The 15,976-nt window shown below is 42.9% G+C and overlaps 1 protein-coding gene across 4 annotated transcripts in view; it reads right to left on the minus strand.

Annotated features, from left to right (window-relative positions):
• Positions 1 to 15,801, minus strand: part of LOC117368483 (ketosamine-3-kinase-like) — a 29,372-nt gene extending 13,571 nt beyond the window's left edge. The window contains exons 1-4 of one of the 4 annotated variants that reach the window (XM_033962188.1): positions 15,251 to 15,801; positions 9,971 to 10,122; positions 7,602 to 7,693; positions 2,086 to 2,168 (exon numbers count right to left, since the gene is read on the minus strand). In XM_033962188.1, coding sequence (XP_033818079.1) covers positions 2,086 to 2,168; positions 7,602 to 7,693; positions 9,971 to 10,122; positions 15,251 to 15,391 — 468 coding nt within the window. In that variant the 5' untranslated portion in view covers positions 15,392 to 15,801. The remainder of the gene's footprint in view (positions 1 to 2,085; positions 2,169 to 7,601; positions 7,694 to 9,970; positions 10,123 to 15,250) is intronic. The other 3 variants (XM_033962187.1, XM_033962186.1, XM_033962185.1) reach the window with 3 other exon arrangements.
• Between the last annotated feature and the right edge of the window lie 175 nt (positions 15,802 to 15,976).

Here is a 15,976-nt window from a genome sequence, read left to right on the forward strand (position 1 = left end):
TCCTGGCAGTTCAGCTGATGGGGATTTCCCCTGCCAGGATAAGCTGAGCTGTGGAGCCCTACATCCCTCTCCATGACATCCCTGGACCTCCCCCCCCCCCCCCCAACATTCCTGGGTTCCCCCCCATACCTTCGGATGAGAAAACGGAAAGAGGGAAGCCCACTCCCTCCTGCCTACAGGGCTGCGGGCTGCAAATGACAGGGCTTTCCCCTCCCATTGTATCTTGGAATACAGTGGGAGGGGCTGAAGGCCCTGATTGGCTCAAAATCTTCATCAGCTGAGCGGCCAGGAATCCTCAAAACTGGCTCAGCTGCTGGGGATTCCTTCTGCTGCAATCAAACAAGGTAATTGGTGGGTACGTCTACAAGACTTGCTTTTCTACATTTTTCATGTGGATGCTTTTATTTTTGAAAATGGGCAAAAAAGATAGATCTTTGGCAGCTTTGAAAATGGACATTTATCCTACTGGGTTTGTGGCTGTCTTGCACAAAACGTCCAACCTCAGACTTGGCACACTTTTGATTCTGCCCCTCCATGCATGTATAGACCATTCTATAAAAGAAAGTAGGCACCAATCTCCAATCAGACACTCTGGGTGCTTAGTTCTAGATACCCTATTACAGAATTGCCCTGCTCATGTTTGTTACAAGTTCATTAACACAGATTTGTCCCTAAATTTAGTTGTGGGCTCTGAGAGCAGTGGCATAGCGAGGGTGAGAGGCACCCATGGCGGTGGCGCCCTCATCTCCAGCCCCCTGCTCCTTTCCCGATCCCCCCTGCCGCATGCACACCCCCTTCCCTTCCCCTGTAGCTCAGTTCACTGCCACAAGCAACAAGAACTTCAACCTGCTCCTTGCGACCCTGTCGTATTTCTCGCTGACATCACTTCCTATGCGTGGCACACAGACGTGGCATCAGTGGGAAAGACAACACAGTCACAAGGAGCACGTTATAGCTGTTGCGGCAGTGAACAACGAGGTATGGGGGAAGGGAAGAAGTCGGAAGAGGTGGGGGCAGAGAGGAGAAAGGGTGCTGGTGCCCCCAGTAACATGGCGCCCAGGTCGGACCGCCCCCACCCTCACTACGCCACTGCCTGAGAGTGTTACAAATCTACAAGGCATTCCCAAATTCTTTTAAGAATTGTCCCTTGTGCTGGTGAGAGGCAACTCTCTCCCAAGTTAGATCCAACATGCCTCCTCTACTAATACGACTTTCAGTGTAACTAAGAAAACTTGGATCCAGGACAGATATGTTACAGAAGGCTCTAACAACAAAAGAAACCCAAAAGTGTCTGCAGTATAACAACAGCAAGCAAAACACAAAGGAAAAAACTGCAGACAATATGTACAAGATGCAGGCTGTTTATTTTACCCAATGTTAAATGCAGTAACTAATACCACCTTTTTACAAACGAAAAGACCCAACACGGTCCGTGTTTCAGAAAACACGCCTTCTTCAGGGGTCCATGGTAAGTAAGATAAACAACAAACTGCAATTAAAATGGATAAAAAACAACCGCCTGTATGTGCAATGGGCCGATGATACAGCACAAAATATCCGAGCAAAAAGAACTCGGTCCTGGAGTACCTCCTTGCCAGTCAGGTTTTCAGGGTATCAAGGAATATGCATGAAAGAAATTTGCATATAATGGAGGCAGTGTATGCAAATCTAGTTTATGTATATTTATTGTGGTTATCCTGAAAATCTGACTGGCAAGAGGGTACTCCAGGACCGAGTTGAGAAACACTGCTCTAAAGTATCATTCACGGTCTTCAGGAGCAGGAGGAAGGAATCTAAGCCAACCCTAGGCAGTGTTGCCTCATGGTTAGATTATTGGCTCATAAATTTTGGATTGTAAAATGAGTCCACAGTCTGTGGCCTCTGTCCAAGGATGGTTGAGATAATCAAGAAGTTAAAATAAAAATAGGGAAACCTTTCAGGTATCTGCGTCAAGTTTCATGGTACAGCAGACCCTAGCTGAGCCAAAAATATAAATGAATGGAAGAAACTAATACCCCAAATGATATTAAATCACTAGATAGAGAAGTGCTTTATAGGATTTTGAGAGGAAAATGATGTTCTTACCTGCGGGATATATCCACAGCAAGTGGTGGTATGGAAACCAAACTTTTCCACAGGCTGCAGCGCATCTTGGGCACACCCTTTTCCTTACAAAAATAAAAAGCAAATCAGAAAGATGATGCAGGTTAATAGGCAGCATGTATCACTGACACGGCTGCTCATTTCTTCAAGAAGTGCAAAATCAGTCCAGTATGTGCAGAGAATTCTGGGACACCCAGGGGGGAGGAGTCAAAGCGCCCAGGAGTTGTGCATTGATTTCATGTAGGTGTAGCACTGATGAGGTTTACCCTCAAAAGAGGGTTCCCTTCCAGCTCCTGACCAGTGCACACTTTTGGATTATAGAATAGAACTGTATGAAGAAAGAAGCAAAGAAACTTCATCTAAAGAAAAGGATGCATTATTAAAGAGTGCATTAAGTACCAAAGATGGCAGTCAACTGTAATTGTACAGTAACAGAAGATTAAGAACATAAGAAGTTGCCTCCACTGGGTCAGACCAGAGGTCCATCTCGCCCAGCGGTCCGCTCCCGCGGCGGCCCATCAGGTCCGCGACCTGTGTAGTGGTTTCTGACCACTTCTATAACCTACCTCAAGTTCTATCTGTACCCCTCTATCCCCTTTTCCTCCAGGAACCTATCCAAACCCTCCTTGAACCCCTGTACAGATTTCTGGCCTATCACATCCTCCGGAAGCGCGTTCAAGCAGAAAACTGTTCTACACCCTAGCTATCTTATAGGGCTGGTTTTGCTCAAATATTAGGATGTCATAGTACAGACAATGCAGAAATAAATAACCTGTCAGCACAGTTCAAGTACATAATGCCTAACTTTTAGGGAGTAATTTAAAAAGGAATTCCTGTGCATAAAATACAGATTCATGCATGGGAATGGTCTTCTTGAAAATTGTCACCACTTAATTGATATTGTGTATCACACTTAATAACTTGTATAAATGCGCTGTCACACAAATATGAGTTAATGAGAGAGAGAATAAAGAGTCAATGAGGAAGAAAAAAAGCTAAGTAATTTTGAATTGCACAGACTGGCAAAAGAACTGATTTAGTAAAATACTTTTTAAAAAAACAAAAAAGAATGTAAAAACGTAAGAAAAAATTATTAGTCATTGGTATAGAGAATATAAACGGGACCGATGATAGCTCATAACATCAATATAAACAGCTGGGGAATAAGGTCAAAAATGTGTTCCTGAAGGTCCAAATGATGAATACAACAGGTAAAGGAACCAAAACTTATGCTTCAGATACCTTATTAACCTTGAATGGTGCTCAGAAACCAAGATGGCATGTGAAGAACTCAAAACTGGGGATAAACCCCTAAAGAGATTCTTGTGATATCTATCATTGCACCAGTGTATGGTATAAAGGTACTGTAAAATCTTTGTGAACTATGTTCGTAGCTGGTAATGTATCCAAAAATTGAATTGTCCAAAACGGCTTTAAAGAGAATAGCTAAACAGCTTAATGAATAAACTTAGCTTAAATGTTCAACCCGCGATGGTTCAGCTGGGTTCTGACGCGTTTCGCCCCTATGGCTTCATCAGAGAACCCGCCTAGCTAAAGATGAACACGAATTCAAAATCAGTCCTGAAAAGATGAAACAAAAGAACAAGATGCATGACTGTGTTTGATACTGAAAAACAACTTATAAATATAGGTAAACAGCAAAGTTAACGACGCTACCGGTGGAATACCGGTGGAATACACAAACATGCCACCAACCCCCCTGGGCGTCCCATAGTTTCGGGCATTGGCTCCATTTTGGAGCCTCTGTCCACCTTTGTGGACCAATATCTCAAACCTTTAGTTACCACTGCGAAGTCATACGTTAAAGACACTACCAATATGCTTGCATGGCTCCAGGAGGCTCAATCCATACCTCAGGGAGCCTTATTGGTTACTTTAGACATTCAAGCCTTATACACTAATATTCCTCAATCCAGCGCGATTGAGACCGTGAGGAAATACCTTGAATCTTTACAGTTATCTGTAGCTAGAGTAGACTTTTTAGTCACCTTAGCCAGCATAGCTTTGCAGCACAATTATTTTATGTTTGATTCTGAATTTTTTTTGCAAATAAAAGGAACTGCAATGGGGGCAACCATGGCCCCATCTTTAGCATGCCTTTACGTCACTGACTTCGAGGAAACACATGTTTATTCTTCCACATATGTTTCTGATATTTACACATGGAAGCGTTACATCGATGATGTATTTTTGATATGGATTAATACTCTTGAAGCTTTTCATCAGTTTCTACAGTGGCTTAATACATGCAATCCACACTTACAATTTACCTCTAGCACTTCTTACACCCAGATTGCTTTTTTAGACATCAACATCACTCTTAACCAAGGGGTCTTTCACACTTCTATACACCGTAAGAACACTGATAGGAATGCTTTGTTACACTATGACAGTTATCATCCACGTCACTTGAGAGATAATCTACCAGTGGGTCAGTTTTTGAGACTCAGGCGTTTGTGCAGTACCACGGAAGAATATAAACGCCGTTCAGAAGATATGTGGCAGTGGTTTAAAGATCGAGGGTATCCTCATGGTACCATCAGAAAAGCCTATAAACGGGCTTTATATGCTCATCGCTCTTATTTGTTAAATCAGACTTCTGACCAACCTGAATCCCGAATGGTATGCACGTTGCCTTACTCTTACCAAGCATTCAACATCAAAAAAATTATCAGTACCCATTGGCATATTTTGCAGACACACACATGCCTTGAACAGCCTCCTCTATTTGCATATTCCAGAGGCAGAAATTTGAGGGACCATATATCTACCTCTTATTTTTTCAGCAAATCAGACAATACTGAGACACCCCTCACGGGTCATTTCAAATGTGGACAGTGTACGGTGTGTGCGCACGCTTTTGAAACCACCAGCATTCAACATCCCCGGTTATTAAGGAAGAAACACATTTTACAACAGCGCACAGATTGCAATACTCAGGGTGTTGTATATTTGATTTTTTGTCCATGCAATATGTTATATGTAGGACACACCACTAGAAGCATCAAGACCCGTATCATTGAACACCTCAGTAAAATCAGAAGAGGAGATATTAATGCCCCGTTGGTTCAGCATTGGCAATCTTCTTCTCATCAATTACAGGATTTAAAATTCGTAATTTTGAAGGTGGCACATAGCAATAGAGGGGGTAATTCACAGGCTTGGCTTTGGAAACAAGAACAGAGTTTCATTTTTCACTGGCAGACAGTGGCTCCTTCTGGCCTCAATAAGGAAGTGGAGTGGTGGGCGTTCCTCCACTAGGTGATTGACATTTCTCCCTGCATAAAAACCGAGCGCTCAGCTGAGCGCTTACGTCACAGGATATTGAAAATCATTGTTTCAGCACAGGTATTCCACCGGTAGCGTCGTTAACTTTGCTGTTTACCTATATTTATAAGTTGTTTTTCAGTATCAAACACAGTCATGCATCTTGTTCTTTTGTTTCATCTTTTCAGGACTGATTTTGAATTCGTGTTCATCTTTAGCTAGGCGGGTTCTCTGATGAAGCCATAGGGGCGAAACGCGTCAGAACCCAGCTGAACCATCGCGGGTTGAACATTTAAGCTAAGTTTATTCATTAAGCTGTTTAGCTATTCTCTTTAAAGCCGTTTTGGACAATTCAATTTTTGGATACATTACCAGCTACGAACATAGTTCACAAAGATTTTACAGTACCTTTATACCATACACTGGTGCAATGATAGATATCACAAGAATCTCTTTAGGGGTTTATCCCCAGTTTTGAGTTCTTCACATGCCATCTTGGTTTCTGAGCACCATTCAAGGTTAATAAGGTATCTGAAGCATAAGTTTTGGTTCCTTTACCTGTTGTATTCAGCTCATAACATCAGTCAGTGGCTTTGAAGTATATCTCAAGCCTCTGGCTGGGAGCACTTGAGACCCCTGTTTTTCTCTAGAATACCTTGAAAGGATATATATTTGTGTGACAGCACATTTATACTTCTTGAAAATTGCCCACACTATAAAATCTATATTAGCTGAATGTGTGCTAGCACTGCAGCATGTGCTAGCTGCCATATTAAACAAGGAAATTCATAGTAGGAGGTTTTATATGGCAGGTATTGCACTTTGCAAGTAGTCTTTGAAACTTGCCCTACTGATTTTTCAGAAGGTAAAACTTTCCCTTTGAAAAGTGTCACTGATGTGAATTACCCGCAGACTTTGTGCTTAACATGCAGAGTCTGAAAATTGCTCCCTTAGCATCAAGTGCATGGAGTCAAAGAGGCTGACCTTCAGATGTTCTCATCTAGATGCAGACAGGTAACTCAATGCTTGAAAATGAAAACTCCCTGATTCAGGCTCGCATGCAAATATCCCAGTTTCCTCTATCACTGAGCTGTATCTGCACATTACAGATATTCTCAAATTTGGAATAAATCGTGAGGTTTTTTTCTTAATTTATTTTTTTTAAACTTTATTCAAATGATAAAATGATAAACAAGTTAACATACACTTGCATAAGGATTAGAAGCAAATATTCGTCAGTCTTATAATGACTGATTCAATTTAACAGTTTAATTTAGGTTACTCTCTCAATTAACAACTTTTCGAAAAATGTTAAAAACTTATTTATTTCAAAAAACTCTGGTTGATTCTTCTGTCCTAAGATAATTTGCAGAATAGGATTATCTTACTCTCTAGCTGAATTTAGGAAATTTTGTTAACCAAGTCGAGCCCTTCTGTAAGGGATGAATCGGTATATAAAGCTAAGGACTGGATTGGATTGTGATCCAAGAACAAAGAAAACTTTCAAGGAAAAAATAAGAAAAATGGTATAATCTAAATAGGATAGAACAGGAGACATTTTTCACCCCCCCAAACAGCTGGTTCGTTAAACTGTTGGTAAAGCCGTCATGCCTATGGTTACCCCAACCACTGCTTTAGCCACAATAAATTCAAGTAATTGTTTTGGCTCAAAAAGCAGGTAATTTTTCCCTTCAAAGGAGACACATAAGAATAGCCTTACTGGGTCAGACCAATGGTCCATCAAGCCCAGTAGCCCGTTCTCAAGGTGGCCAATCCAGGTCACTAGTACCTGGCCAAAACCCAAGGTACTACCAATACAGGGCAAGCAGTGGCTTCCCCCATGTCTTTCTCAATAACAGACTATGGACTTTTCCTCCAGGAACTTGTCCAAACCTTTCTTAAAACCAGCTACGCTATTCACTCTTACCACATCCTCTGGCACCTAAAGCTATGACCCTTGGTCTACTACTATTTGTTTTCTTATTCCTGTAAACTTAGAATTTAATGTTTTTTTTCTAATAAATATGACATAGTCAGCAGGAAGCCTCTCACTTTCTGTGAAAACCCTGTCTCCTGAGATTTCCAGAGCATGCAACATCTCTGTTTTGCTTTTCCATCCTATGGATTCAGGAAGCATCAGCTCTGATGTGAGTAGAACTACCTCTGATTTACTGTGGAACTGTACTGTAAAACATGATTTTGTACTGTACCAACTGTGCTCATGTTACTCTTCAGCCTCTCTCCAAGCTTCTGGTTGTGCAGATGAAGATTTGCTATTTCTTCTCCCAGCTGAGCTGCATATCTGTAGTATCAAAGTAAGAAACTCCAAATAAAACACGCTAATTTTTCCAGCCTACAATGTGCCAAGACATCAAAATCTAGTTATGGAATCCATATATATCAGAAAAATATCTTTGGAGGCCAACCTTTTGGTGAATTTCTAAAATTTTAAAAAAATCAGTAAGAGTACTTTGAAAGCTATAAAAATACAATAATGTCGCCTGAAATGTTCTCAGCCCAACCAAGAAGAGAATGATGTGCAGCCATGAAACTTACAAGTTATTCCACACTTTTCTTGGCACCTTTCATTTCAGTGATATGAAATGAAACAAAAAGTGTCAAAACAGTGTTTAACAACTTGTAAGTTTCATGGCTCCACATCATTCTCTTCTTGGTTGGGCTGAAAACTTTTCAGCAGCCTCTCCTATTGTGATGTCATAATGCCTCATTCCACCATTGCCTAAGAGTCAGCCTCGTCGGTGATGTCACAATGGCTTGGTTTCCCTATACTTGTGCCCATTTGCTAGATGCATTTGCCTTATTGAAATGAAAAGTGTGGAATACTTTGTAAGTTTCATGGCTCATTCTCTTCTTGGTTGGGCTGAGAACTTTTCAGCGGCCCCTCATATATGAGCTTCATTGGTTATCAACAGAAGCTTGTATGCAATTTAAGGTCTGCTGTTCAAAATTTTGCATGTTTTATTTTCTTATTAAATGACTCCCTAATTATTTTTCTGCCTTCAAATAGAACTATATGTTCTAATAATTGTCTAAAACTATTTTTTCCTGAAGTTAGAGGTATTAATAAAAAATATATGTGTATTGACATCTACTATTGGATGTCAAGCAGCACCTATTTGGAATACCCTTCCTAGAAATCCCATTAATTAGTTATCATGACACTATGACTTAAATGGAGAGAGAGGGCATTGCTGTGGAACTGAACATAGGATACAGAATTACTATCCCAGTCTGATGCTGTGACTGACTGGTATTTTCTGAACCTGGCAGCTACATGGCAGCCTGGAGCTCAAGTGTATGCACTGGCATAGTAAAGGGAGCCGGGGGGGGGGGGGGGGGGGGGGGCGCATCCCAGGCATGGTCTTTGTAAAGTCGCAGGCACCTGCCCTCCTCTCCGCACCCCCTCCTTCCCCCCTACTGCATGCATGCGCCCCTTCCTTTCCCATGTACCTTTTTAATTTTTCCTGCATGATCAGCATTGCAAACTTGCTGCCCGCATTGGTGTCGCCTCTCTCTGATGTCACTTCTGGGCCCCGCGCCTAGGAAGTGACACCAGAGGGATAGCCGACAACACACAGTCAGCAAGTTTGTGTTTTTGCTCTTACCTGGAAGATTAAAAAGGTACGCGGGAAGGGGGGAGCATGCACGGCAGGGGGGCTCGGAAAGGAGTGGGGGGGCGGAGAAGAGGGGGGAAGGGTGCCACCGTGCTGGGCACCACTTATCCTCTCTACGCCACTGAGGGGTCCTTTTATCAAGCCGCGATAGCGGGGTTAGCGCGTTGGACATTTCATCACGTGCTAACCCCCGCAGCCGGCTAAAAAACTAACGCCTGCTCAATGCAGGCGCTAGCAGCTAGTGTGGCAGGCGGTTTAACACGCGGTATTACGCGCATTAAACCCCTACCGCAGCTTGATAAAAGGACCCCTGAGTGTATGAATGTGCTTTCCTCCCTTAAGAGCTTGTGAGCAATGCAGGATCGTGCAAACTTGTGGTGGACAAGAAAGTCAGGATGTCTCTTGCCATGGAGTAGGGCAGAGCAATTCACTATTCTGTTGGTTTCATATGTTTTGATGTGACAAATAAACTTTTGAAAAAAAAATCATTTTTGCAAAATCTTCTTGGGATTTTGTATCATTAGCTCATTAGTTACAGTGTAGGAATTGTTCACTTTATTCTTTTCTTATTTACCTTGGCCTGTCAAGGTAATGAGTGGATAATAAATCACTGTGGGTGCCTTTTACAAACCCGTGGTAGCGATTTTCCCACAGCAAATGCACCAAAACCCATAGGAGTTGAATGGGCTTTGGTGCATTTACTGCAGGGGAATCGCTACCTTAGCTTTGCAAAAGGGGACCTGTATTAGTAAATAAAATTGAAAGGAAGAAAGAAAGAAATCCATCTCCACACTCATTCAGACCTTAGACTTTCTGCCAATTGTTTTAAAAAAAATGACGGATGATGCAGTCATGTCTCCCCTGGAACACATCTTGAGACCTGCTTAAGTCAGAGGCCATCAAATGCAATATTTTCAGTGATCACATGAGCCCTAATGACATACCTGTGCAAGTGACTCATCTTCAGATGCTCCATGACAAAGAGAGCCCCACCTCCTGCCATGTCTAGCACTGTAATGGGCTTAGGGACCCTCAATGTATAGGTCTGTTGGATCGCCTCCAAGCTTGCAGCTTCCCCATCAAACATCATCTTTGCCTATCAAAAGATAAAATGAAACAGAAAAACAGTAACTAGAGTCCTGATTTACTAAAAGCTTTTTTCTTATTCTGTGTCTATGGAAAAAAGCACAGGGGAGTCAGTCTTCTAAGGGTTGTACTAATTAACATCACAACTTTTTTTTTTTTTTTTTTTACTTCCATTGTTCAGTTCATTAAGACAGGTACATATAGCTAGACAAGAAAAAGAAAGATTTAAGAGTTGTGTTTATTTATTTGGGTTTATATCCCCTCCTCCCAGGAGAGCTCAGAATGGGTTGCAAGTTTACATAGAAGCATGATGGCAGATAAAGGCCAAATGGCCCATCCAGTCTGCCCATCTGCAGCATCCACTGTCTCCTCCTCTCTCTATTGGCTAAAGCTCTTAACACTTGCATTGTGAGGTCATAGAACTTTATGGTTATAGAAACATGATGACAGATAAAGGCCAAATGGCCCATCCAGTCTGCCCATCCGCAGTAACCATGATCTCGTCCTCTCTCTAAGACAGGGTTAGTCAATTCCGGTCCTCGAGAGCCGTAGCCAGGTCAGGTTTTCAGGATCTCCACCATGAATATGTATGAGATGGATTTGCATGCACTGCCTCCTTGAGATGCAAAACTATCTCATGCATATTTATTGTGGATATCCTGAAAACCTGACCTGGCTATGGCTCTCGAGGACCGGAATTGCCTACCCCTATTCTAAGAGATCTCACGTGCCTATCCCGGGCTTTCTTGAATTCAGACACAGTCTCTGTCTCCATCACCTCTTCCAGGAGACTGTTCCACACATCTATCACCCTTATTTAGCTGGGCATAGTAAGGGAAGGGGAGGACTGCCCCAGGCGCCATCTTGGTGGGGGCGCCAGCATCTCTCTGCCCCCCCAAGCCATGCTAACATCCTCCATTCCTCATCTCCGTACCTCTTTAAAATCTTCGCCAGCATGAGCAACTACTCTAGCCTGCTGCTCATGGTCGCAGGGCCAGGAAGTGACATCAGAGGGACAGCCAGCATGAGCAGCAGGCGGAGAACATGCTTGTCCTGATGAAGATTTAGAGGTACGAGTGTGGGAAGGGACAGCATGAGTGTGGTGTTTTAGGTATATCAAAAGCAAGAAACCTGTGAAAGAATCCATAGGACCGTTGGATGATCAAGGAGTAAAAGGGGAGCTCAGGGAGGATAAGGCCATAGTGGAGAGATTGAATGAAATATTTGCTTCAGAAGAAGATGTAAGAGATCTACTTGAACCAGAAATGGTTTTCAAGGGTGATAATGTGGAGGAACTGAAAGAAATCTCAGTGAACCTGGAAAACATACTAAGCCAAATTGACAAGTTAAAGAGTTATAAATCACCTGGACCGGATGGTATACATCCCAGGGTACTGAAAGAACTCACACATGAAATTGCTGACCTGCTGTTAGTGATCTGTAACCTATCACTAAAATAATCTGTAGCACCTGAAGATTGGAGGGTAGCCAATGTTACACTGATTTTTTTAAAAAGGATTCCAGGGAAGATCTGGGAAATTATAGACTGGTAAGCCTGACTTCAGTGTTGAGCAAAATAGTGGAAACAATTATAAAAAATAAAACTGTGGAACACGTAGACAAACATGATTTAATGGGACAGAGTTAGCATGGGTTTAGCCAAGGGAGGTCTTGCCTCACCAATTTGCTTGACTTATTGAAGGTATGAATAAACATGTGTATATAGGTGAGCCGGTTGATGTAGTGTATCTAGATTTTTAGGAAGCTTTTTACAAAGTTCCTCATGAGAGGCTCGTGAGAAAATTAGAGAGTCATAGTCATGGGATAAGAGGCAATGTTCAGTTGTGGATTCGAAACTGGTTATCGGACAGAAAATAGAGGGTAGGGTCAAATGGCTATTTTTCGCAATGGAGGAGGGTAAATAATGGTGTGCCGCAGGGATCCTTAATGGGACCAGTGCTTTTTAACTTATTTATACATGATCTGGAAATTTGAACAAGTGAGGTGATTAAGTTTGTAGATGACACTACACTGTTCAAAGTTGTTAAATTGCATGCAGACTGAAAAATTGCAGACCTTAGGATATTGGAAGACTGGGCGTCCAAATTGCAGATGAAATTTAATGTGTACAAATGCAGTGATACAGTATTGGGAAGAATAACCCAAATCATAGTTACCAGATGCTAGGGTCCACCTTGGGGGTCAATACTCAAGAAAAAGATCTGGATGTGTCATTGTAAATAGTATGCCAAATCCTTCCATCTAATGTAAAGCAGCAGCCAAAAAGGCAAACAAGATGCTAGGAATTATTAGAAAAGGGATGGTAAACAAGATTAAGAATGTTATAATGCCTCTGTATCACTTCATGGTGTGACCGCGCCTTGAGTATTGCATTCAATTCTGGTTGCCTTATCTGAAAAAAGATATAGCAGAACTAGAAAAGGTTCAAAGAAGAGCAACCAAGATGATAAAGGAGATGGAACTCCTTTCATATGAGGACAGAATAAAGAGGTTAGGGCTCTTCAGTTTAGAAAAGAGATGCTGAGGGGGAGATATGATTGACATCTATAAAATCCTGAGTGGTGTAGAACAGGTACAAGTGGATCAATTTTTTTTACTCCATCAAAAATTGCAAAGACTGGGGGGAAACTCAGTAATCAATAGAGAATTTTTAAGCTCTGGAACACCTTGCCAGAGGATGTGGTAAGAACAGTTAAAGTAGCTGGTTTTAAAAAAAGGTTTGGACAAGTTCCTGGAGGAAAAGTCCATAGTCTGTTATTGAGAAAGACATGGGGGAAGCCACTGCTTGCCCTGGATCGATAGCATGGAATGTTGCTACTATTGGGGTTTTTGCCAGGTACTAGTGACTTGGATTGTCTTCCATGAAGACGAGATATAGGGCTAGATGGACCATTGGGCTGACCCAGTAAGGCTATTCTTATGTTCTTGTAGTGTTCTCAAACACATTACATCATATGAACTGTAAAAGGAAGTTTTCTTTGGCAGGAGCATTGTGGCGAGCAGTAGCAGTAAATCTGAGATTGAAATCATAGTCCAAATACCCTGGCTTAGGGAAAGAGATGCATGAGAGGCTCAAAGATGGAGACAGCAAACTACAGACCAGTGAGTCTAACATCGATAGTGAGCAAACTAATGGAAACTCTAATCAAACGCCAATTAGATAAGATCCTGGATGAGGAGAATCTACGGGATCCCCGACAACATGGATTTACTAAGAGGAGATCCTGCCAATCCAACCTGATCAGCTTCTTTGACTGGGTAACGGGGAAGCTGGATATTGGGGAGTCCCTGGACATCGTGTACCTGGACTTTAGCAAAGCATTCGATAGCGTACCACACCGCAGGTTACTGAGCAAGTTGAGTTCTATAGGATTAGGTAACACATTGACGAAATGGGTTGGGAGCTGGCTTGGAGGTAGGCTCCAAAGGGTGGTGGTGAACGGCACCCCCTCCGAAATGACGGAGGTGATTAGTGGAGTACCACAGGGCTCAGTCTTGGGCCCAATCCTATTCAACATCTTTATAAGAGACTTGGCAGAAGGGCTTCGAGGTAAAATAACATTATTCGCCAATGACGCCAAACTGAGTAATGTAGTGGGCAAATGCACAACAGACGAAGATTCAGTGCCCGACAACATGATGCACGACCTACTCCTACTGGAGCGATGGTCTAGGACATGGCAACTCAACTTCAATGCCAAAAAATGCAAAGTTATGCACCTGGGCAGCCAGAATCCATGCAAGTCTTATACCCTTAATGGCGAGATCCTAGCAAAAACGGTAGCAGAACGAGACTTGGGGGTAATCGTCAGTGAGGACATGAAGTCTGCCAATCAAGTGGAGCAGGCTTCGTCCAAGGCAAGACAAATCATGGGCTGCATACGAAGGGGTTTCGTCAGTCGTAAGGCGGAAGTCATTATGCCATTGTATAGATCCATGGTGAGGCCCCACCTGGAGTACTGTGTGCAATTCTGGAGGCCGCATTATCGCAAGGATGTGCTGAGACTGGAGTCGGTGCAAAGAATGGCCACCCGGATGGTCTCGGGACTCAAGGATCTACCATACGAAAAACGGCTTGACAAATTACAGCTATACTCGCTCGAGGAGCGCAGAGAGAGGGGGGACATGATCGAGACGTTCAAGTATCTTACGGGCCGCATCGAGGCGGAGGAAGATATCTTCTTTTTCAAGGGTCCCACGACAACAAGAGGGCATCCGTTGAAAATCAGGGGCGTGAAACTACGAGGTGACACCAGGAAATTCTTTTTCACTGAAAGAGTGGTTGATCGCTGGAATAGTCTTCCACTACAGGTGATTGAGGCCAGCAGCGTGCCTGATTTTAAGGCCAAATGGGATCGGCACATGGGATCTATTCACAGGGCAAGGGTAGGGGAGGGACATTAAGGTGGGCAGACTGGATGGGCCGTGGGCCCTTATCTGCCATCTATTTCTATGTTTCTATGAGAGTGATGGTAAAACCCATTTGGAGATACAACTCCATGAAAGGGACTTAAGTCCTGTTTTAATTATAGATATCCTAAGGCTGGGTGAAGGTGGAGAGGTTAACATGAAAGATGACAGGGAGGATGGCAAACTGTAATTTTAGAAGAATTTGACCTGAGAAGCCTGGTCATTAGCAAACTGAAAGTAGAATGCAGAAAAGGAACCAGGGGGCAGGGGAAGAGAAATAAAAGTAATAGCCCTTGAAATAGATATACAGTTTCTATAACCAGGCTATTAAGGAGTTTTAAACTTTACAGAAGCAGGCCTGTGTAACTGCATGCCCTTACTGGATAGGCGTTTAAATCTGTTTGCCTGGAACAGCTGAATGACTACAAATGTAAAACTGAGCTGTCAGCTGTACCTAAAGAACCGCTTAGATGTAAACAAAGAATGGAAGCATGATCCCTTACTAGAACTTATGAGGCACCACACTTCATTTGGAAGTTGGGAAAACAACTTAGCACCAGAAGAAAGCCTCAAATATGACAGCAAAATTATGTCTTGCTACGTTATTTTGTCCTGTTGGACGCCCAGTAATTGCTCTCGGCTAAAATAAAGCAGTGCTTTAACTATTCCGACAAGTCAGTCTAGAAGCAAGGAATTAAACTGTTAACCTCTGGCTTGGAATTGATTTTCACGAACACCAGTCCACGGTCAGTCTCGTAGCTCTGTCCCTGGCTGATGCAGCCCCCCGCTGAGCCCCCAAAGGCTTTCACCACTGACGTGTTCAGCCCCCTTCTCAGCAGCTCTTCCATGTTCTGCAACCTGTCCACCGCTCTAGCAAAGCCAGCGCCCTTCTGCCTTTTTAGGTGCAATGCAGCAAGAAATGGAAAAATATGCGATGCAGAAATAAAACAAGATTTGTGCAGAATGTTACTGCTGGAGCTCTGATGCAGAGCCCAGGGAGGGGGTGGGGGTCCTTAGACGACTCTCTGGTCGGTTCTAGTATTTGTAGTTCCTCCATTTACCCTTGACCTTGACTCTTAAATCTGTTTACGCCAAAAAGCAGAAATAAAACAAACATGTTGCATTGATTAGAAATAAACACCAGGTGGCGCTCAAATACAACCATTGACCGCGGGCTAATTCTGCGGGCTCTCTCTGTTGCCATCCTATCTTGTCTAAGATATTCTGCGCTTTAACGCATGCAACCTCCGGTGGAGCAATTCTTCTACAAACCGCATTCAATATCTTCCCAAACCAGAGGTAGTGGATTGGGCTAGGCCGCCGGGGCCATGGCGCTACCAATATTTTAACCAGCTCAGCAAGAGCAGGAGGCAGAGGAATCAGATGACCATCCCCAATATTGAGAAGGCTCCTTCACTGTATCCATGAAGGGG

The sequence above is a fragment of the Geotrypetes seraphini genome, chromosome 10 (assembly GCF_902459505.1).
Source record: "Geotrypetes seraphini chromosome 10, aGeoSer1.1, whole genome shotgun sequence".
Lineage (NCBI taxonomy): Eukaryota > Metazoa > Chordata > Amphibia > Gymnophiona > Dermophiidae > Geotrypetes > Geotrypetes seraphini.